The 21,975-nt window shown below is 58.0% G+C and overlaps 2 protein-coding genes across 2 annotated transcripts; both read right to left on the bottom strand.

The window, feature by feature from the left end:
* Window positions 1-7,212: 7,212 nt before the first annotated feature.
* Window positions 7,213-10,486, bottom strand: IRF2BP1 (interferon regulatory factor 2 binding protein 1). Its single transcript, XM_020979799.2, has one exon. The coding sequence runs from the start codon at window positions 10,387-10,389 to the stop codon at window positions 8,638-8,640; it is 1,752 nt and encodes a 583-aa protein (XP_020835458.1). The 5' UTR covers window positions 10,390-10,486; the 3' UTR covers window positions 7,213-8,637.
* Window positions 10,487-12,441: 1,955 nt separating this feature from the next.
* Window positions 12,442-19,713, bottom strand: MYPOP (Myb related transcription factor, partner of profilin). The gene is made up of 4 exons (XM_020979781.2): window positions 19,358-19,713; window positions 17,843-17,925; window positions 15,597-16,115; window positions 12,442-13,925 (listed from the first exon to the last, which is right to left on the bottom strand). The coding sequence occupies exons 1-4, from the start codon at window positions 19,711-19,713 to the stop codon at window positions 13,303-13,305; spliced, it is 1,581 nt and encodes a 526-aa protein (XP_020835440.1). The 3' UTR covers window positions 12,442-13,302.
* Window positions 19,714-21,975: the final 2,262 nt, after the last annotated feature.

Raw genomic sequence — 21,975 nt, 5'->3', positions numbered from 1 at the left:
CTCCGGCTTCCTGGAAAAAACAACTAGGAGTAGCAGCAGACAGGGGCTCAGTCTCTCCCTGGGCTCCCTCCCCCCCTCCGCGGACCTCGGGGTCTCTCCCGGAGCGAGCGGGCCGGGGGCCAGGCGGGGCCGGGGCTGAGGCCGGAGGCTGCGGTTTAGCCGCTCCCCAGAGGCCCCCGGATCTGGCCCCCACCCCGGCCAACAGCCCAAATATTATTCCACGCGAGCGAGCGAGGGAGCCGCCGCTGCAGCCTCCAGCTGAAAAGAGTCTTTTTCATCCTCCTCCTGGGGGGCGGGGAGGAGGAAGAAGCCGGGGCTGGAAGTGGGGGCCCAACCCAGCTCTGGCCCGGAGACCCCCCGGGGACTCACTGGGGATTCCAAGCCTCCCCAGCCTTGCCCCGGGGTTCGGCTCCCGGATCCAGAGGACTGCAGCCCAGAGGAGTGTTAGCTGGGGTCTCCGGGGCCCAGGGGAGGCTGGCTGGGGGCTGGGGTGTCTGGCTGGATTTGGCTGGCCTGGCGTGCCATCCCCCACCCGCCCTGAGGCCCACGCCCAAAACGGAAAAGTACACTGGCCAGGGACCCAGGGGGACACCGGGACACATGGATGCATGGCCACACAGAGGCGAGGACAAGGAGATGCAGTTTGCATTTCAGGTGTACATGTTCGGTTGTAGCCAGTCAAGGGTATAAAAGGGCGACTGTGCCCAGAGAGCACCTCTGTCCTGGAGGCTGGGGGATCCCAAATGGAGAGCAGGAAGGGACCTTTGGCTCATCCAGGTCAGCCTCCAGCGAGGAAACTGAGGCCCAGAGAAAGGAAAGGACTGGGTCAAGGGCTCACGTCAACTGTCAGTGGCAAAACTTCGGCCTCTAGACTCCAGACCTACATTTTACATACGAAGAGGTGTATCTCCGGCGGCACTCCCCCCCCCCATCTGTCTGTCCCCCAGTTCCTGCCCCAACCTCTTCTCTGAAGCCTGCCCTCAGTGGCCTCCTGGCCCTGTTTCTCCTCTCCCTTCAATCCCCTTAGCAGGCTCTCTGGGAAGGACTTGGGGGCTCCCAAAGTAGGATGGGGAGGCTCTCCCCACCCCCTTCATCAGGCCTCCTCCCCCTCTTCTTGGCCATTTGGAACTCTGTGTATGGGTCTTCCACTTCTCTTCCCTGTCCAGATTCTCCCCTCAGGGCTGGACAGGCCCCAGGGATGGGGTCCCCAGCCCACCTCACCTCTCCTAGACTCCCCTCCCCTCCACGCCCCTCCCGCAAGTTCTGGGCCGGGTATATATATCTGTGGCCGGCGGCAGCAGCCTGGGCAAACACTGGGGCCTTTGTATCTGGCTCTCCTCTTCTGCCCCGTCCAGCCCAGCCTCTCCCTCCCTCTCTCTTCGGCCCTCCCTTCTTCCCTCCCAGCACAGAGACGTTCCTGTGGGGGCTGCCAGCTTCCTGTCCCCCCCTCCTGCTGGCCAGAGGTGTAAGCCCCTCGGTGTAAGGCCCAGGCGGCCAGAGGCCCCCGGAACAGGCTCAGGCCCAGGCCCAGCCACCAGCGACCCACCAACAGGACAGACTGGGTGGGGGCTGGCAGGGTGTCTGTGTGGAGGCTTTCCAATCCTGATGGAATTTTTTTCCCCTAAGGGAGGCAGGGGCCAGGACAGGGTCCCCAAGAATCCTCTTCCTGGCCTGGGGCCCCTGCCTCTCTGGCACCTCTCTCTGGGCTGTCTCCCTGTGTTTTGCCATTTCTTTGCTTCTGTGTCTCTGTCTCCGTGGCCCAGGTACTCTAGCTTCCTTTTCAGCCTGCCAGCCTGGCTCCTGGTGTCTCTGTTCTGTGTTCTTTCCCTATCTCAGCATCTCTGTCTCCCTCTATACCTCTGTACCTGCCTCACTCTGACTCACTCATTCACTCAACAAACATTCACTTACACCTACTTTGGCAGACTGGTGCACAGGCTGGTGGGACAGGCTGGTGGGACAGGACATGAGTCCTTGTTTAAGGGATTGTGAAGGCTCATCTCTCAGTCTCTACCATAAAAGAGGTATAAGGAATTTTCTCTTGCCTGTGTGTGTCTGTGTGTGTGTGGTGTGTGTGTGTGTGTGTGTGTGTTTCTTTTACTGTATCTCTTTCTGTCCCCGGGTTTCTTTGGATTTCTGGGTCTCTGACTCTTTCTGTCTCTCCTAGTCTCCCCCTGCCCAGGGTTGGTTAATGGGTAACAAGACTGGGGGCTCTATCAGAACACACATCAGGTGTGTTCTCTAGAGGGGGAAGGGATGGTGTGACACACACCCCCCAGCAGGACAGCTGTTTTTAAAGAGGCAGGGTATACTTGTCCCCTCCCCCTCTTCTCCAGTTCTGGCATCTCAGGCCTCAGAGCCTCACCACCTTTCTCAAAGCCCAGAAGGTTAAAAAAACCCAAATCTCCCTTTCAGTCCCCCCCCATGGCTCCCCCCCTTCCTTTAGCCTTATCAGCTGTGCCTGTTTGTCCAGGGGGCGGGTTTCCCAGCCCTGCCCTGGCACCTGGTCTACATACAGTGCAGGGGCCCAAATGCTTGGGTGTCCCCAAGCTGAGGGCCTGCACACCTAGGGACTGGAGAGTTGGATACCTGGGGATGGATTTGGGGGATTGGATGGATTCTGGCAACTAGAAGAATGGGATGCTATGGGGATTGATGCCTGGGTTCCTTGGGAATTTTTTTTTAAGTGGAGGAGAGGGACAGACAAGATAACTGATGCCTGTAGACCAGGGGGACTAAAGTGCTTGGTGACTAGGGGATTTGGACCCTCAGGAGTGGACACTCAGTGGTCCCTGGATGGGGCTTAGAGTCTAAGGTACTCCATGGGAAAGGGACCATGTCTAGGGCCCTAGGAAGCCAGGTGGCAGGATTCCTAGGAGGGGCCTCAGGAAAGTGAGATCTACCCTCCCCAGGAATGGAGGCTGGGACATTGGGGTGGGGCTGGGGGACACTGGGGTGTGGGGGTGGTGGTACACTGAGACCCTTTCCGCCTGTAATTTGATTCTCTGTTTCTCCGTGTTCTCCCTTTCTTGCTGTGCTGAAATCTCTATCTCCTTCCAATTGGGTGCCTAGGACTACTGGGGGAGGGGGGGTGGTCGGGTCCCATCTTTAACCCGTTGTCTACCACCAGATTGGGTGGCCCCGCCCCACCTCTCCCCACACCCCCTCTGCCTGCCCGCCTCTGTGACGTCATAAGCAGGAAGTCCTGGTTAATTATTAGTTCCTTGGGGCAGGTGCGGGACAAGGCCGCGAAGATAAGAAGCGATGGCTGGGAGCCTAGCCCAGCCCACCCCTGGGCGTCCCCCTCCCCCACTTCGGGAAGTACCCCTTTCTCTTTTATCTTCTTCCGCTTAAGGGGCGTAGAACCCAAGCTCCTAATACAGTAGTCTGCGGTTTATAGTCTCACTGACTCGTTAGCTTACCTCGAGCTAGTCCTAGTCCTTCCTGGCCTCAGTTTCCCCATCTGTGAAATAAGAGGGCTATCTCTGAGGCCTCTTTCGCCTATACAGTCCTCTCCCCTCCCCCCTTTCAGGAATCCTTCCCAGATTAGCCCTTGCTTGACGTGTTGCCGAGCAGAGGTGCTCCCTCAAGGTAGAAGTCTCGCTAGCCAGGTACCAGGGGAAGCGCGTGTCAGCCTTCCATCCAGGTCAGGGGCTCAGGGACAGGAAGCTTGAATCCTTAGAGGCTGGGGGAAGGAAAGTCTAGGTTTGTCCTGTAGTGGTGTTGGCAGACGGAACGTGCGGGTCCACGGAGTAAGCAGTGGCTGAGCTATGAAAAGATATTCCCCCGGGCTGGGGGGTCTGGGTGCCTGAAGGGGTTCCCATCTCCATGGAGCACAGGGGGGAAAGACATTCCCTGATCCCTACCCTCACCCCCGGAGAACTGGAGCCTGCGCGCCTTGGGGACTAGAGGAGTGGATACCCAGCTTCCCTGCAGGCTGGAGTTCTGCAGTCTCCTTTTTGGGGTGACCATTTTCATAGAGCTCAGGGGGAAAGACGTTCCCGGAACCCCATCCCCATCCCTGGAGGACTGGAGCCTGAGTCCCTTGGGGACTAGAGGAAAGGCCACACGGATTCAAGGGAGGCTGGAGTCCTGCAGTGCCTCTTTCGGGGTGCCTGTGGTTCTTTAGCGCCACCTGGCGGTCTCAGACGGAACTATGGGGGGGACAGAAGGAAGCAAAGTTGAGAAGGAAGAAACCATAGGACCACAGAATTTAGGCTTGGGGCAATGGATCATTTAGTTTCCAGGGTTGGGGAACCTGCGTCCACCGAGGCCTGGGGTTGCAGTCTTTTCACTGAGTCCAAGTTTTACAGAACAAATCCCTGTGAAGTTTGGATTCAGTCAGGGGGCTGCATTTGAGGACCTGGAGGGCCACATGTGACCTTGAGGCCACAGGGTCCCCACCCCTGATTTAACCCTTTCATTTTATGGGGTGTGTGTGTGAGAGAGACAGAGACACAGAGACAGAGAAACTGATGCCCAAAACAATCAACATTGAATAAGTAGCTGATTTGTGCTAGGCACTGGGGATAAAAGTGAGCTGGTCCTGACCTCAAAGAATTTTCAGATAAAGTAAACACACAGTGACTTAGGTGGGAATCTGGAAAGGTCTATTGAAAGAGTGCATTTGAGCAGAGCCTTAGGAAACTAGGCGTTCGAAGAGATGGAAGAGAATCCCAGGCCTCAGGGTAGGGGGTGGGGAGTAGCTTATGCCAAGACAGGGAGGCTGGAGATGATGGGATAGCTACAGCAAAGATCAAGGAAGCCCACTTGGCCAGAGGGTAGAGTGGAATAGAGGAATAAAGGAGGAATTTCCTGTAATCAGCCTAGGAGGACAGTTGGAAGCCACACTGTCTCTTTTTTTTTTGTTTTTAGGCAATTGGGATTAAGTGACTTGCCCAGGGTCACACAGCTAGTAAGTGTCAAGTGTTTGGTCTGAGGTCGGATTTGAACTCAGGTACTCCTGACTTCAGGGCCTGTGCTCTATCCACTGAGCCACCTAGCTGCCCCAAGCCAGACTGTCAAGAAGGACTTTGGATGCTAAGCAGAGGATTCTGTACTTAAGCTAAGGGAAACTGGGAGCTACTGAAGCTTCTTGAAGTCCTTGCTGTTCAGCCTTGTGCTTCAGGCATATCAACTGGGTAACAGTGAGGCAGACTGGCTGGCTGAAGGGGGGAGAATGAAATGCAGTGACTGCTTAGAAGGCTACCAAAATCTGGAAGAGGTGATGAGGTCCTGATGACCATGGCTTGGTTTGCTAGAAAAAACGGTGGAGACCCTCTACAGTCAGGGAATTTGGGAGCTGGTTTAGCTTGGGTCCTCAAACTTAATGGCCTGAGGGTCAAATCCTCCCTAAATTGTGTAGTGTTTTTAAAATACAATCTCATTTGAACCTCACAACAACTCTGGGAGACAGGCATTTTTATTATCATCCCAATTTTATGGTTGAGGAAACTGAGGCAAAAAGGTTAAATGACTTGCCCGTAACTTGCTAGGAGGCATCTGAGGTTGGATTTGAATTCAGGTCTTCTTGACCTGTGCCACATAGCTAGCAGTCTCTAAACACCCAGGTTTCTTTTTTAAGACACTTAAGGCCCATCACGACCAGCAGGTGATTGTGAATACAGGCCTTGCAGAGCTTAGGAGAGGAAAGCTGGGGATAGAGGTGCTCGGTGAACCCATGGGAGCTGGTGAGATCAGTGAGAGGGAGAGGAAAGGGCCCAGGATGGAGCCCAGGGGTGCGGTACACCTACACCAAAGAGGTGAGTCATAGATAATGAGATGTTGATGGCCCAGGTAGAAAAGAAAGGTTTTGCCTGAGGCCGTGCGGCAAGTTAGGGGCAAGATTCCTGCGAGAGCCCGAGAGCCCAGGACTACATCCGTTACTCCACCAGCTACAGACAGCAAAGCTAGAGAGGGATGGGAAGGGAGAAAAGGGCCGGGGTGGAGAGGGAAATCCAAAACAGGACTATATATGATTCTCACCATACGCCAGGCACCGTACTAACCAAGCACATATCTCATCTGGTCCTCATAATTACCCCAGGAAGTGGATGCTGTTATTATTACTCCCACTGACAGAGGGGTAAACTGAGGCAAACAGACATGAAGTGACTTACTAGGGTACGAAAACATCTGAGGCCAAATCTGAACTCAGGACTTCCTGACCCCAGGCCCAGGCACTCCATCCCCTTGTCCCATTTACTGGTAGAGTTTTAGAAACTTAGAGCCTTACAAACTACCTAGACCAGAAATGCCCTGATATTTCCCAGTTCCATATCCCTTGGCTTTCAGCAAGCCTTCCTAGATCTCTTATTAAGTATTTGACCGTTTAGTTGTGTCCAATTCTTCTTGACCCCTTGGACCATGCTGTCCATGGGGTTTTCTTGTAAAAGATACTGGAAATGGTTTGCCATTTTACAGATGAGGAAATTGAGGCAAATATAGTTAAGTGGCTTGCCCAGGATCACACGGCTAGTAAGCATGTGAGGCTGGATTTGAATTCTGGTCTTCTGACTCTGGGCCCAGTGATCTAACAGCTGAGTCACCCAGCTGCCTTATTAAATATTAAACCATTAGTTAAATAATTTACTTTTAAAAATAATTTAAATAAATTAAAAATTAAAAATCAAATGTAAATTTGACCTTTTCTTTCACGTGTCTCAGAACCTAAGTAATGAATCACTACAGGATAATATAGCTATTTCCCAAATAGTCCCTGTAAGCCCCTGACCAGCTTCTTGTACTGTCCAGAGGTAAGTATGGCCTACCTTGGGAAAGCCTCTCTGCATAGCACAGAACAGGCACATAAAGTTCTTAGCCACCAGATAGCCAGGGGCACAGCTGGGATTGCAAGCTCGGGCCTTCAGTGGCAGAATGGCCTTTCGAGGCCTAGCACAGAGCCAGGCCTTTGTTTCATAGGGGAGAAGATCAGGGCTTAAGAAAATGAGGGGCACTGGCTCACTAAGGCTCTTTTTCAGATCACTCCATGGTGTATGCTAAGGCTGGGAGGGGCCTTGGGATTTCACAGAGAAGGAGACTGAATCTCTAAGAAAGGATGACCTGGCGAACCAGGGTCAGAGGCAGGGTCTGACCCTAACTGCAGGTCGGGTCTTCTTCTTCTGGAGTTCCTAGGACTAAGTCTGTTAGTGAGACTTCTCCAATGGGACTGAGAAAGACTAATAGGCGAAAAGAGGACTCAGGACCACCGGGAAAAAAACCCCAAAACTTTGTTTTATTGAAGGAGGACCCCCTGCCCCCCAAAAGGAGTTTCTTAATCCAGGTATGTTCTTTCTGAAAGGGCAGACTGGGGCCCTTTCTCCCTCCCCCCTCCCATTACAAGCAGCAGAAAAGCCAAGCACTAGAAGTGGGGGGACTATGACCCCCTGTGGGGGTGAGGGAGTCACAGGCCTGAAAACTACCCCTTTCCCCCCACCCCCAAAGCATCGAGGGGCCCCTGGCAAGGGAAGTCTATGGCTCCATCCACGTCTTTCCCCACAGACTGCGAGGTGACTGTTCCTACGGTGCTGGATTGTGTGGGAGCCCCCCCATCGGTTAAGACCAGTGCTCTGCTGTCATTGACCCCATCTCCCCTTGGATCTGGGGAAAAGACTTGAGGAAGTGTGAGAAGTCTTCCTTGAACGTGTCCCCCCACCCTCCCCTCGCCCCTTCCCCCAGGAAGCTCTTGAGGAAGGGCAGGACCCAGATACTGAGAGCTTCAATGCTGTCCTTAAAACCACCACATACACACACACTCCCAGCCCCAAGGAAAGGGGGTTGGCTGTTCCAGAAAACTTTGTCCAAACGCATGGTGCCCGGCTTTAGGATTCACCCCTGGACCTGTTGGATTAAGAGGTCAACTGTTCTGGGGAAGCTCTGTACGAAGTCAGGACCCAAGCGCCCAGTGTCCCAGATGCTAGGCTCTGGAGGTGTGCGTGAACTGGTCTCCCCCTGGAACCAGAGGTGACCACTCCCAGGAAGCACTGGTGAATGGCAAGGACCCCGTGTGTCCACGGCCCCAGCTTTCGGCTTGGGGAGCATCTTGAAATCCATCTCTTCCCTTGCACTTGGAGGCAACGGTTCCAGAGTTTGCTGGGCTTTGGTCTAAGGTCAGGGTCCCAGACATCTCGGGGCTCAGCTCTGACCTTCGGGACAGTCCTTGGGCCCGTCTCTTCCCCTCAAACAGCAGGCACCCACGGCAAAGAAGCTCGGAAATAGGCATTAAAGGGCCAGTTCTGAGGGCTCTGGAATGACCTTGGCTCCATCTCCCACTGGAAATCAGGGGGCAGCAGTTCCACAGAGTTTTGTCCATGGGCAAAAACCCAGACACCTGGGTCTCCAGCTCTGGGCTTTGGGGGGGGGCTCTGGCCCCATCTTCCCCCCCAAATCTGGGGTGGCTGTTCTGGGAAAGCTCAGCCTGGGGGCTGGGAACCAGGAGTTTGGCAGGGCTCAGCTAAGAGCTCTGGGGGTGTCCTCAAGGCAGTCTCCCTCCAGAATTATCTCTAGGAAAGCTCAGTCTGTGGGTAAGGGAAAGGTGTGGGGACAAGGGCCGCTCAGAGGGAATAATTTAGCTGCAGGGTCCAGGGTCCCAGAAACCTGGGACCTAGGAAGGGATGTGGGAAGGAGGGAGAGCCAAGCTTAGGGATCCCGCTCCTTCTTCACCTTGATGTCACCTGCCAGGATGGTGGCAATCTCACCCTGCATGAAGGCCCAGGGCACGCTGGACCCCACCAGTGGGCACTTGTCCCCACTGGGGCAGTAGACCTCACCAGCGGGGCCCATGGTCTTGATAAACTCCCTTGAACAGGGGAAGCAAAATTTGTGGCCTGGCACTGACGGGCACTGGACGAAGTGGGTGTCCTCCAGCCTTTCCCGGCACAGAGTACAGCACAGGGGAGCCCCAGCCCCACTGGTCCCACCGCCCGCCCCGGCCACTCCACCACTTCCAGACTCTCCCTCTGCCTCTCCATTCCGGGCTACCAGCCTCTGGGGAGCAGCTGGGGACGAGCCTGCCGGACTGGCTCCTCCAGCCCTCCCAGGGCCTCCCCCACCTCCCTCCTTGGGCGACTGACCCAGCCCCTCAGCCACTGTCTTCAGGGCTGCAATGGGCGAAGGAGCCCCAGCTGCCGCTACCGCTGGCTCACCCGCATAGGGGGCTGCTCCCCAGTGGCGCTGCTGCTGCTGCTGTTGCTGCTGCTGCTGCTGCTGATGCTCTTCACTGGTCAGCTTCCCTGCTGCCTCCCCCTCCGGCTCAGGTGAGGCTTTGCGTCTCCTGGGCATGGGGCCGGGGGTCCGTGCTGGGCGAGCCGAGGCACCATCAGGGGACTGCAGAGGCAGGGCCTCGGCAGGGGCGGGCTCCCGGAAGGTGCGCACCCCATCAGTGAGGAGCTCGGCCAGCTGCCGCCACTCTCCAGAGCCATGTCGTTTCTCATACTCCAGGTACTTGAAGCCTGAGGAGGCCAGGGCTTTGCCTGGCTCTCGAAGGGCATCGTGGAACATCTGGCGGGCCACCGCCAGGACACCAGCATAGACGTTGCCAGAGCCACAGGGGTACTCGGTAAAGAGCTTTAGCTCAAACTCATAGCCTGGGGGGCGGGCAGTGGCATCAAAGGCAAACACTCGCCCCACCAGCCCGTGGTCCTTCTTGAATCGGACGTTGAAGGGGGCACAGGCTGATAGCGCCAGCAGCTGGTCCCGAACGGCCTTGGGCCGCCCATGCCATTCCTCCGCTCGGCCACGCATGGCCTCGTTCAGCTCTGCCAGGCAGTCTGCCGCCCTTGGAGGCTGGCTGCCCACTACGCCCCCAGCACCGACCCCGGCCACTGCCTTCTCCTTCTCAAAATCGGCCCCAAACCCTGGGCGGGCCCCCAGTGCCATCCCCCGGCTGCCCAGCCCAGACACAGCAGCTGCCAGCAGCCCAGGCGAGACCAGGCCAGGCATAGCCCCCAGCAGAGCCCTGCGGGCCCCATCTGCTTCCCCGTTGGCCAGCCGGGCCCCTATCCCAAAGTCCAGGGTGGCCGGTGGCAGGGGCATGCGAGAGGTCTGCCCAGAGGAGGCTGCCGCCGCCGTGGCGATGGAAGACGAAGACGAGGAGGATGAGGACGACGACGCCCGGTCGTAACGGTCTGCAGGCTGGGCAGCCACGGGCTCCTTGCCGGTGGTGGACGGGGGCTTGAGCGCCGGGGGCCCCGGGGAGCGGCCCTCGGGCAGAGAGTGGCTGCGCTTGAGCTGTCGGGCCGCCTCAATGAGCAGCTCGATGCGGTCGGCGCCCTCGAAGTTCACGCATCCCCGGCACACGGCCTCGCTGAAGTCCCACACCATGGCCCACGGCATCTTGGGCAGGTCGCACAGGTAGCACCACTGGCGCCGCGACGCTTGCACGGACGCCATGGCGCCCGGGGCTCAAGCCAAGGGCCGGCCTGGCCGCCGCCGCCGCCCCTCGATGCCGCGGGCTCCGTCCCTCCCTCCCTCCTCCGTCCGTCCCGCGGTCCCGCCTTCACTCCCTCGCGCAGAGCTGCGCAGCTCCAAGGAGGGGGCGCTCCCGGGCTCGACGTCCGGCCGGAGGGCCCGCCCCGCCCCGCTCCGCTCCCCTCAGGGCAGGCTTGGCGGCTCCGGGCCGCGCTGGCTTAGCCCCCGCGCGCGCAGCTCCCCGTGCCGGGCCGGGCCTCGCCGCGGCGCCGCCCCTGGCCGCTGTAGCCGTCGCAGTCCGCTCTCTCCTCTGCCGCGGCCGCCCGCCTTCCTCTGCCCCAGCAGCCGCTTCGCAGGGAAACTTACATAACGCACGCGGGCAAAGCCTTCTGGGGGATGTAGTCTCTTCCGAGGGCCAGCCGGGGACGGGCGGAGGGAGCGCAATGCAGAGCTGCCCTACACAGCCGAGCGCAGTGGCGCTCGCTCTGCCGGCCGCCCAGGCCGCTGGCCTGACCACTGGGCCCGGGGGAGGCGGGAGGGTAGTCCGAGCTGCCGGCGCGTGGCCCCAGTTGGGGCCCTGAATGCTAAAACGGAGGACGCACACCATGAGAACGGGCCAGGGGAGGAGGAGGTGGGGGGGGTCAGGGGTGATAGGATTTAGAGCTGGAAGCCCCTCGGCCCTCGCGGAAGACAGCCCCAACTTTTTTCCAGAAGGGGAGCCCAGACTGAGGCAGGGACGTGAATCGCTCCAAGGTCTCCCTCCTGACCCTGGAGGCACTCACAAGGCCGTTGGTGTCCGGACACCGTGGACGAAGGCTGCATCCCGAGAGCAAGTGACCTCTCCCCTCAGCCTCCGTGTCCCCCCAGTCTGTACAGTAAAGGGGGTGGAGTGGGCGAGAGGCTGGCCTTCAGAGCGGAGATCTCGAGGGGGAAGGGAGCTCGGAGAACATTTGGGCTAACTCCCTCATTTTACAGGTGGGAAAACGGAGGGTACATGCCTGCCTAAGGTCACGCAGAGGCGGCATTGGAACAGATGTTTAAATGCCCTTTCCAGTCCTTTGGGTCCGTGGGCTGGGGGAGCACCAGGCTCGTGCCTGGTCCCTTTCTTCCCCTTCGCTTCAAGATCGTGGCATTCTGGGGCAAGGATCTCTTTCCAGTTCCTCCCAGGCCCTAACGGGTTAATTTTCTCAGCTACAAGCCCTCCCCGCCAGGCTCACTACAACTCCCAGAATGCTCCGTGGTTTGGGGGGAAAGTGATGAATTTCCTGTCCCCCCCAATCCCCCTCCTACCCACAATTCTGTTCTCTCCAGTTCTGCTTTGCTCCCCCCTCGAGTGCTGATTAAGCCCGCGGCTCCAGGCCGGGGCGGTCCACTCTGTCGTCCAGTCCGATCGCTGGAGAGGAGGGAGGCCGGAGAGCTTCGAGTCTGCCTCCCATCCGCACCCACTCCATGGGGAGAGCGTTGGGTTAGGACCTGAGTTTGAAGCCTGGCTCTTTCCCCCATGTGCCCTTGAGTCAAAGGAGCTAGCGTCTGTGAAGCGCTTGGCACGGTTTCCCAAACTGGCCCGAGTTTCTTCTTCCGTAAGATGTGGGCGAACTGGACGGCGTGTATGACTCCACATCCAGCTCCCCTCCCTTCTCCTCCTTCCAAGGGCAGGAGGAAACACCGACCCTCTCTGAGCCTATTTCCTAATCTATAAGATGAGGCCATCGCTCTAGACAGTGATTCGAAGTGCCCAGATATGTAAATAACGGTGTTGGCACTAGGATGTCCCCGGAGCCCTGGGATGTAACTGATGCCTGGGAGCCAGGAAGGCCTGGGTTCAAATGCTGCCTGCCCCTGGCACTTCTAGCCGATGACCAACACCTCTAGACTTCCGTTTCACTGTCTATAAGTGTGTGACAGGAGGAGGGCTGCCGTGCCTCCCCTAGCCCAGTGTTAAGCAGCTCAAAAGATGTCTGAAAAGCTCTTTAAACAGCGCCACTAAAAGTCTGGCATTGTTACTACAGGTCCTCTGAGACCACAGTCACAGGCTTTGTATTAAAAAATAGTTTATTGATATCTTGTTCTTGTGGGGGGGTAGGGAGGCGGGCACGGAGTGGCAGCGGGAAGGCCTGAGGCCCTGAGGGACTTAGCCCCCCTGGTGTGCTAGGAGGGGCGGGGAGCTCCTGACGTCCCCATGTCTTGCCGGTCGCTTCTGTACCCATGGTTCAGAAGACGTCTAGGCACAGTGGTGGAACCCTGAGCCTAGCTTCTGGGCCAAGGGACAGGAGGCCCCCACGAGCTGGGGGGCTCAGGTGGGAGTTCCACCTGGTGGATAAGGGGGTCACAGACCCTCCAACCGCACCTCCCACAGAACAGTAATAAATAAGGTTAAAGTGACGGCTTTGCGCGTCCAAGACGGGGATACTCCTAAGGCTGTGATACTTGGGGAGACTGGGCATGTGTCTGACTTGGGGGGGAGGCAGCGTGGAATTGTGGGAAAGAACCCTGCATCTGGAGTCTGAGGGTTTAGGTCTGAATCCAGCCCTGCCACTTTGACACTATGGGGGACCTCGGGCAAGTCTCTCCATCTCTCCGGGCTTCATTCCTCCTCTCTAAAATGAGGGGATTGGGCTAATGGGGACTCCAAAGTTCCCTCCATCTCCAAATTCTGTGAAACTTGGGACTAACGCTAAAGAAAATCAGGCACTAGACAGGGATTGTGGGTGGCACAGCCCCAGAGGGGGTGGTGGGGACAGAGAGCAACAGGAGGGAGCAGCTGACGGGACCAGAGCCCACTGGAATCGGTTACAAGCAGTGCTGAGTCTCCCCCTCCCCCTTCAGTGGGCCAAGCAGGGCAGAGGGTGGCAGGAGCCTGGGAGCAGGCAGCAGGACATCCCCCGAGCAGGACGATCACATGTTCTTCCATCTTCCCCTCCGTTTTCGTGTTGGGAAACCTTTCCTCCTCTTCACTGGAGGTGAATCTCTGGGTAGAGGAGGCTGGGTACCCTCCTCCTGCCCTGGAGGGGTTCCCACTATGGCTGCTTCCTCTCCCTCCTCTATGGCTAACGCCGCAGGCTCGGGGGAGGTCTCCACCTTGGGGTGGGCCGGGGCCAGCCCGGCAGCAGGCAGGGGCACGGGTGGCTCTGGGCCAGCCAAGAGGGGTAGGAGGGCGCTGAGGACATCACTCAGCTTAGCCAGTCCCTGGCGCAAAGTGCCTTCCAATTCGCGGATTGCCTCTGCAGTCTCCCGCTGGGCACGGAGGAAGTCCAGAGAAGGGTCTAAGGTGGGTGGAAGGGAAGGTGGCGGCGGGAGGCTGGAAGGAGAGGGGCCTGGACACGGAGGACGCGGAGGTGGCGATGGGGCTAGCCTCGGTAGCTGCACAATCTGCAAGGCGGCCTGGGTTGAGGCTGGGGCAGAAGGAGGGGGTGGGGAGTCCCGCTCTTTGGGACGAAGGAGGATGCCATCCGAGGGGTAGCAAGGAGGGCGGGCCGATGGCTCGGGGCTGCTGCAGGCCTTGCTCAGGACAGAAGTTTCTGCAGAAAGAGAGTTGTGTGAATCAGAACCACCGCGTCAGGCCCAGGAACTGCTATTCTACTGGGGTCCCCCCCAGCTTGTCTGATCGACGGGAGCTGAAGAATCAGGGCGTGGCCAGGACAAGCGTCTTTTGAAGATGAGGTGGCTGCACTAAGAGTCTGAGGCCCCCTCTGAGGACAAGGTCCCAGCACCAGGCCCCCACCTTTCAATGGCAGCATGGAGCCGAGGTGCCCACTCCCCTCCCGGCACTGGAGGTGTGGCCCCCGAGCTCAGGGCTACGTGTGCCCCAAGGAGGGCTTGGCTCTCTGTCCGGGGCAAAGGATGCCTAACTCGGCCAAAGTCACCTGGTGCTCCTGCCTTGGCTGGGAGCCCTCAGACCCCAAAGACTAGGCCTCAAGGCCACATGTGGCCCTCTAGGTCCTTGGGTGCGGCTTTTTGACTGAGTCCACGTTTTACAGAACAAATCCTTTTATTGAAGGGATTTGTTCTGTGAAGTCTGGATTCAGTCCAAGGACTGCACTTCAGGACCGCGAGGCCACACGTGGCCTCACGCCTGGACTAGGCCTGTCTTAGAAGTACCCATGATGGGAAGAAGTGCAGAATATCAGGACTGGGAAGCCCCCAAGAAGCCTGCGAGGGGCCCCAAGTCACCGCTCCTCTGGGCAGATTTCCTCCCCTCTCTGGCTCAACTATACAACAGGAAAGGCTGGAGTCGATGACCCTCCAAAGTCCCTGCCTGCTCCGATGGGCCCACTCCTGTGGGGAGCTGGGGAAGCTTGAAGCTGCCTCCCTGCCCTAACAACCGCTGATTTAAGGCTCTTCTGACATTGAGAGGATTCAAGGTGGGGAGGCACCCCGATTTTAGAAGAAGGGGAAGGGACTCATCTAAGTGGTTCTGGTGGCGCTTAGTCGTGCCTGACTCTTCACGAGTCCTTTCGGGGTTCTCTCTTTTTTTTTTCCAATTGGGCAATGGGGGTTAAGTGACTTGTCCAGGGTCACACAGCTAGTAAGTGTTATGTGTCTAAGGCCACATTTGAACTCAGGTCCTCCTGAATCCAGGGCCGGTGCTCTATCCACAGCGCCACACAGCTGACCCTCTTTCGGGGTTCTCTTAGCAAAGGTACTGGAGTTGTTTGCTGTTTCATTTTATAGATGAGGAAACTGAGGCAAACAGGCGTAAGTGGCTGGCCCAGGGTCACGCAGTTAGTAAGAGTCTGAGGCTGGACTTGAACTCAGGTCCTCCTGAATCCAGGGCCGGTGCTCTATCCACTGCACCATGCAGCTGCCTTTCATCTCAGTGACACAGAATCACACAGGAGTAAATAAGTAGCCGACTGAGATTTGAACACTACCCTAAGCTCCTTCCGCACTCTGACATCCCACGCTCCATTGCTCCATTCCAGCTCTTAGAAACCCCAAGTTCCAATCCTGTCCCCATGTTGTCCAAGCTGTGCGGCCCTGGGCATGTCCCTCACCTCTCAGCCTCAGTCGCCTCATTTTCACAAATGACGACAGCACCTAGCTCGCCAGGCAGTAGTGGGATTCACACTTCTCTTTCTAGTGGACGCACACACACTGAGCTCTCCCCTCATCCTAAACCAAGCTGCGCCCTGCTCTTTCTGAGGCCTAGCCTCCCCCTTTCCCTGCCTCTGCCCCGCCCCCCGACTCACCGGCTGGCAGCAGGTAGCGGTGAGGGAAGGGGCCTGGCGGGGGAGGCGGGTGGAAGGAGGCTGAGGGCCCTGAGTGCAGCTCGGGCCCCCCCACCACACCAGGCCCCAGGATGGCAAAGATGGTCTCCTCCTCGGCAGAGAAGGCGTCCTCCGAGGCTCCGGGCCCAGCCCCGCTGCCCTGCGTGGAGTGGGGGACCCTGGCCAGCTTCTCCTTGGTCCTCCGCTTGAAGTCATTCCAGCGCTTCTGCACCTCCTGGCCCGTGCGCTTCCAGCTGGTGATGCCGTTGATCTTGGCAGCGATGCCCTCCCACACCCGCCTCCGCTCGGCCACCGTCACCCGGCGGCTCTGCGTGCCGTACAGCTGCGAGTAGTTGGCCCGCACCTCCTGGATCAGGATTTGGTTCTCCTCATAGGAGAAGCGCGGCTTCCGCAGGCGGGTGATCTCCTCCACCTCTCCCGCCATGCTGCTGCTGCTGCTGGTGCCTGCACCCGGTCCAGGGCCTTTTCCTGCATTGGGGGCTGTGAGGGAAGCAGATGCAGGGAAGGAGTGACTGGGGAGGTGGCGGCCCCCTCCATCCCCTATGAAGGCACAAGACCCTTCCCTTCATCCCCCAACAGAAGGATCCGCTCTCTTCATCCGACAGCCTCTCCCCTTCAGCTTACGTCAGCCCAACGTCCCCTTCTTTCAGGTGTGTCTGCCTCATCTCCCTCTCCTCTTCAGACCACCGTCATCCAACTCTCCCCTCCTCCCTGGGTCTCCCCTTCCCATCCAATCATCTCCTCTCCATTGTGTGTCCCACCAGCCCCCTCTGGATCTTCCCGCCACATCCCATGACTTGCCCTCCCCTGCCTAGCTCTCTCCAGCCCCATGTGGCTGTTTGGGTCATCACCTCCTTCTAGATGGCTGGCCATTTCCGCCTCTGCCCCCCGCCACGGTCCACCCATCTTCCCTTGTCCGACCATGCCCACCCCTAAAGCTCCCCTGCCTATGTGCTGACAGCTCCTCCCACACTGGGCCATCTCTTCTTCCTCCAGGAGACTGAGGGGAGCCTGAAGAGGATGGGAGGGAGCGGTAAGAAAACCCACTTCTCCCTCCTTCCCTACTCCAATGTGATGCACCTGCACTTACCGAGCTCTGACCTGTCTGGCGTCTCCCCATCCCATGCCACCTCCTCCTCTGTATCTGGCTGCCTTCCCTTCCCTATCTGACCTTTCCTCTATGTCCAACCATCTCCTCGGTCTCCTTCTGTGCCCCCCACCATCTGGCCATGAGTAGAGGCAGCAGGGGGAGACAGGACCAGGGGCTGGGCAGCAAGGGAGTGGACACTAGAGGCATGCGAAGCTGGAATCTGACGCTGAGGGACTTCCCCCACGTGGGTGAGCAGGGCACAGAGGGGACCCAGGAGACAGTGGGAAGGTGCAAAGGAAATCGGGGCAACTTGGGGACAAGGGTGTAAGTGGGACCAGAAGGTCGATGGGGCTAAGGGGAACCTCTGGCAGAGACTGAAGGAGACTTGGAGAGGTGGGAGATGTGGGAAAACCTAAGGAGGCATGGGAGGAGAGCCCTAAGAAAGGGCTGGTCTAGCACCTCAAATATTGGGGTGATCATTGTTGAATTGTATTGAATGAGGGAGACTAAAGGACCAGGGATCCAGAAGGGCACTGAGAGAAGGCCAGAGGAAACTGGGGGGACACTGGAGAACCCTGAGAACCCCTGGAGGATCAGGGAACAGTGGGGGGAGACCAGAGAACCCTGAGAACCCTGGGGAACTAGGGAATGGTGGGGGAAAGACTGGAGAACCCTGGAGGACCAGAGAAGAGCAGAGGGGGCCTGAGTAACATGAGACTGGCTGGAAAGGACAGAGGGAGACTGGAGAACATGTGGGGCCGGTGATGAGGAAGACTGGGGGTGCTGAGGGAACACAGTGGGGCCTGGGCATGATGGGGAGAATGGAATCACTGAGGTGACAGGGGAGCTGGGAGAGGAGGCTGGATAGGGGGAGACTGGGGGTGTTGGGGGCACCCCAGAGGTAACCGGAGGAGGGGTGTGTGTGTGTGTGTGGTGTGTGTATGTGTGTGTGTGTGTGTGTGTGTAGAACCTGGCAGGGGAAGGTAGCCGCATTGGGAAAGGGGCACATGTAGCAGAGGGGTCTGGGGACCAGGTAAGGGAGAGCAGAGGATCCCAGAAGTGGAATCCTGGGAAAGGGAGGGAGATGGGAACTAAGGGGGGGTGCACAGTGGGTTACCTGACAGGGGTTCCTGAGGACTAAGGAGATATCTTGGGGACCATGGTACTGGGGGGGCAGAGCTGGTAGCCCACCAAGGGTTCCTAGAACAGAAGGAGGATGGGTACGAAGGGGATGTGGGGACCAAAGCTGAGTACCCCAACAGGATCTGGAGTAGAAAGATCCTGCCACCAAGGACCAGGGCACTGTCCAGTGGTTCAACAGCAGAAAGCAAGAGGCTTCTGCCCAGGGAAACAGTGGGGATCAGGGAAGTTGAGGACCAAGGGAAGGTCTCGTGGGGTACTGGGGTGGGAAGAGTGCTGGGGAGTAAAGGGGGGTAGAGCTTGAGGGGACAGAGTGGGGTCTGGAGACCAAAGGGATATAGAAGGTAGGGAGTCCTGGGGACACAGGTCGGGGTTGTACCATTGAGGTCCTGAGCACTAAGGGGGTGCAATTGGGCATGGAGTCCTATGGACCACAAGTGGGGGTACAGTAGGGTGGTCCAGGCACCGGAGGGTCTTGGGGACCACAGGTGGGAGTGTACCCCAGGGGTCTTGAGCACTAAGGGAATCCTGGAGGCTAGGAATGGGAGTGCAGCAGGATCCCCCCTTCTGGGCACTAAGGGAGTACAGGGGTTCTGGGGCTATGGGGAGGGGTGAACTCTGGGGTTGTGGGCACTGGGGAAATGCAAAGGTATAAGGGGTATGGAATCCTGGGAGCCAGGGGTGAGGGTATACCCCCCGGGGTCTGGGCACTAGAGGGGTACAGTGTACGTAGGGTCCTGGGGGCCATGGGTAGGGGTACAGTAGGGCCCCTCCAGTCCTGGGCACTAGCGGGTACGAGGCATGGGGGCCCCTGAGGCTTTGGGGAGTACAGCAGGGTTCCCTCAGTTCTGAGTAATAAAAGGGTACAGAGAATCTGGGAGGTACAAGAGGTATGGAGTCCTAGGAGCCATGGGTGAGGGTCTACTCTTGGGGTCTTGGGCACTAGATGGCTAGAGGGTGCATGGAGTCCTGGGGACCATGCGTAAGGATACTGTAGAGTCCCTCCAGTTCTGGGCACCAGGGGGTACAGGGTCCATGGGGTCCATGGGTAGGGGTACAGCGGGATCTCGTCCTGGGCACTATGGCATGTGGGGCATGAGGATCCTGGGTGGGGTGCGGGAGAGTCCTCTCCCCAAATCCGGAGCACGGGGGGGGGCAGGGTACATGGGTCCTGGGAGCGCACCCCCAGAGTTTGGGGGAATATAAGGGTTTGGGGGGTCATGAAGGCTATGTGTGGGGGATGCAGCAGGCTCCCCCAGTCCTAGGCAGTAGGGGCACAGGGTTTGGGGGTCTGGGTGGAGTGCACGGGGTATTAAGGGGTAGGAGGGCACGGGGTCCATGGGTGGGGCTACAGTCCCAGAGTTCAGGGCACTAATGGGGCACGGCTCCAAGGGGAGGGTGCACCCCCCAGTTTGAGGCACTAGGGGTGCGGGGCACGGGGTCCATGGGTTGGGGTGCACCCCCGAGTTTGGGGCGCTGGTGGGTGACTCACCGGCCCCCGCCCTGGCCCGGGCTCCAAGCGCTCCCGCAGCAGCAGCTCCCTCGTAGGCCGCCTGCTCCGGGTCCGCCGCCGCCGCAGTTGCCCTGCCGGCCCCTCCCCCTGCCCGCCCCGCCCGGCCCCGCCCCGCCCCGCCGGCCTCGCGCCCCGTCGCCCCCTCGCGGACCCGCACACGCCGCCCTCGCTGGGTCCACGGCGCAGGCGCACAACGTGCCGCTCCACCAGCGCCTTCTTCTCTCTTCGCCAGACCCAAGGCATAGGCGCAGGCGCAGAAGTTCACCCTCCTCTACTCTCTTCCCCTTGAACCTCAGCCTGCGGTGGGGTCTTGGGCCACTACAAACCCGACCCATGGCGCAGGCGCAGGAGCTCCTTCCTCCGTTCCCTTCCCTACCTCTCTTGGGGCTCCATCTTCCTCTTTTTGCGCAGGCGCGGGGCTCCCCCTTGCTTCATACGCTGCCCTAGCGCTAAGGACACGCATTCACCCCCGCACTCCCCGCGCAGGCGCAGAGCCCTCAGGGAGCAACCTAATGAAGCTGGTGGCGGGGGTTGAAGAAACAGGCAGAAGACTGATGAGGTGGAGGGGGGGCGCTCTAGCCTTGAGTTCCCGAGGAAAGAGAGGGAGGACAGCGGGACATTGCGGGAGCTGCTGCTCCACACTGCGCTTGCGCCTCGGTGTAGCGCTCCTTTTCCCTAGGGGTGGGAGCCCATGCAGTTTCCATGGGAACCATTGGCCAATGAGAGCGCGATCTCGGAAAGCTCATCTCCTGCTCCCCCATCTCTCCTCACTCCTTCCCCTGGATTCTTCCCCCATCTACCCCTCCTACATCCTGTCTCCTGCTCCTTCCCTCTGCCTCTTCTTCCTCCTGCCTCCCCCCTCTCCCTCCTCCCCCTTCTTCCTTTTTTTCCCCATGGATTCCGTCCCTTTCTACCCCTCCCTCCTCCTGCTGCCTTCCTCAGTCTCTTCTCACCCTCCTCCCCTTATCCAGTCTTCCTCCTCCCCCTACTCCCTCTGGATCTCTCCCCTTTCTAACCCTCCCTTCTTCCTCCCGTTCCTTCCATAGCCTGTTCTTCCTCTCTCTCTTTTCCCCCTCCTCCCTTTTCAAGTCTCCCTTCCTCCTCCCTGTTCCTTCACTTTTCCTTCTCCCTCATCCCGCTTCTGACCTCTTCCTCCTCTCTCCTTCCTCCTCCTCCCATTCTTCCTTCTTAGCCAATCAACAAGCTGCCCTACACCCATCATCCAGGGGAGCATCCCTGGAGAGGAACTTAGCATCCCTACCACCATCACCTGCTTTCCAACTGCCAGGGGGTAGGCAAGCCAGTCTTTCTGAAGCAACAAGGCACAGTAGGATTGGGCGTGTGCTAGACAGGTCAAGCCACCTCGATCACCACCTTCTCTCAGTCCCTGGTGGAGATATCCCAAAGACCCAGAGCCCAAGAGCCCTGGCTACAGCAGCCCCATCCTGTCCCCTCCCACTTCCCCTACCTTGAGTCCTGATTCCAGCTTAGCCCCACAGCCACAGTCCAGGAAAGCAGTCCCTACCTCCTCAGTAGCCACAGCTCCTGAGGATCTGGAGTAGAAAGATCCCACCACCAAGGCCCACGGCACCATCCAGGTGGTTCAACAGCAGAAGGCAAGAGGCTTCTGCCCAAAGAAACGGCGTTATAGAAAATGCATTACTATCTGCTTTGTCGCTTCACCCTAAGGACACCAGGGCCTTTCCAGATGACTTGTAGTTGAAACCTCCTTTCTGAGTTGCCTCCCTGTGTCAGAACGGGAGCTCTGGAGAAGCACTGACTGCCTTGTTTTTCTACTGGTAACCCAAGTGCACTCCAACGTGCTAGGCCCTGGTGAGTCAAGGGAAAAACTGAAATGGTTCTAGGCCTCAAAGGACATCTGTTCTATGAGAGAGACAACATGTACATATATACTGGTATATGTAGTAGAGGTAAAAAGTGGGGGTTTAGGGGAGCACAGGGGAAACCCTAGCAGCTGTGTGTGTAAGATCAGGAAAGGCCTCATGCAAGAGGTGGTGTGTGAAATTCGTCTTCTTCTTCCCCCTTTCCTCCTCTTTTCCCTCCTTTCTCCATGTTCCATCTTCCTTCTTCCTTCCCCCTTTGGTGCTAGGTAGTGCATCAGATAGAGCAATGGACCTGGAGGCAGGTAGACCTAAGTTCAAATCTGGCCTTTCTTACTAGATGTGTGACCCTGGGCAAGTCACTTAACCTCTGTTTGCTTCCATGTCCTCATCTGTGAAAATAGGGATAATAATAGCGCCTACTTCCCAGGGTTGTTGGGAGATGAAATGAGAAGATATTTATAAAGTGCTTTGCAAGTGCTTAAAATCCTATATAAATGCCAGATAGTATTATTGTTATTATTATTATTTCTCCTTCCCTCTCTTTTTTCCCTGCTGCTGCCTTCCTTTTTCTCCTCCTTCCTCTCCTTCCTCTTTGTCTTCCTCTTTCTTCTCCCTCTTTTTCCTTCCTTCTCTCCTGCAGAAAAGAGAGCATATCAAAGGATGAGAGCTGGGCAGGACCACAGAGGTCATCCAGTCCACACCCATATTTTACAGATAGAGACACTGAGGCACAGAGAAGTTAATTAAGGAGGT

Source organism: Phascolarctos cinereus, unplaced genomic scaffold, assembly GCF_003287225.1.
Source record: "Phascolarctos cinereus isolate Bilbo 61053 unplaced genomic scaffold, phaCin_HiC Scaffold_726;HRSCAF=1367, whole genome shotgun sequence".
In the NCBI taxonomy this organism is placed as follows: domain Eukaryota; kingdom Metazoa; phylum Chordata; class Mammalia; order Diprotodontia; family Phascolarctidae; genus Phascolarctos; species Phascolarctos cinereus.
Note: the sequence above shows the minus strand (reverse complement) of the source record. Positions and strands in the feature narration are given on the sequence as shown.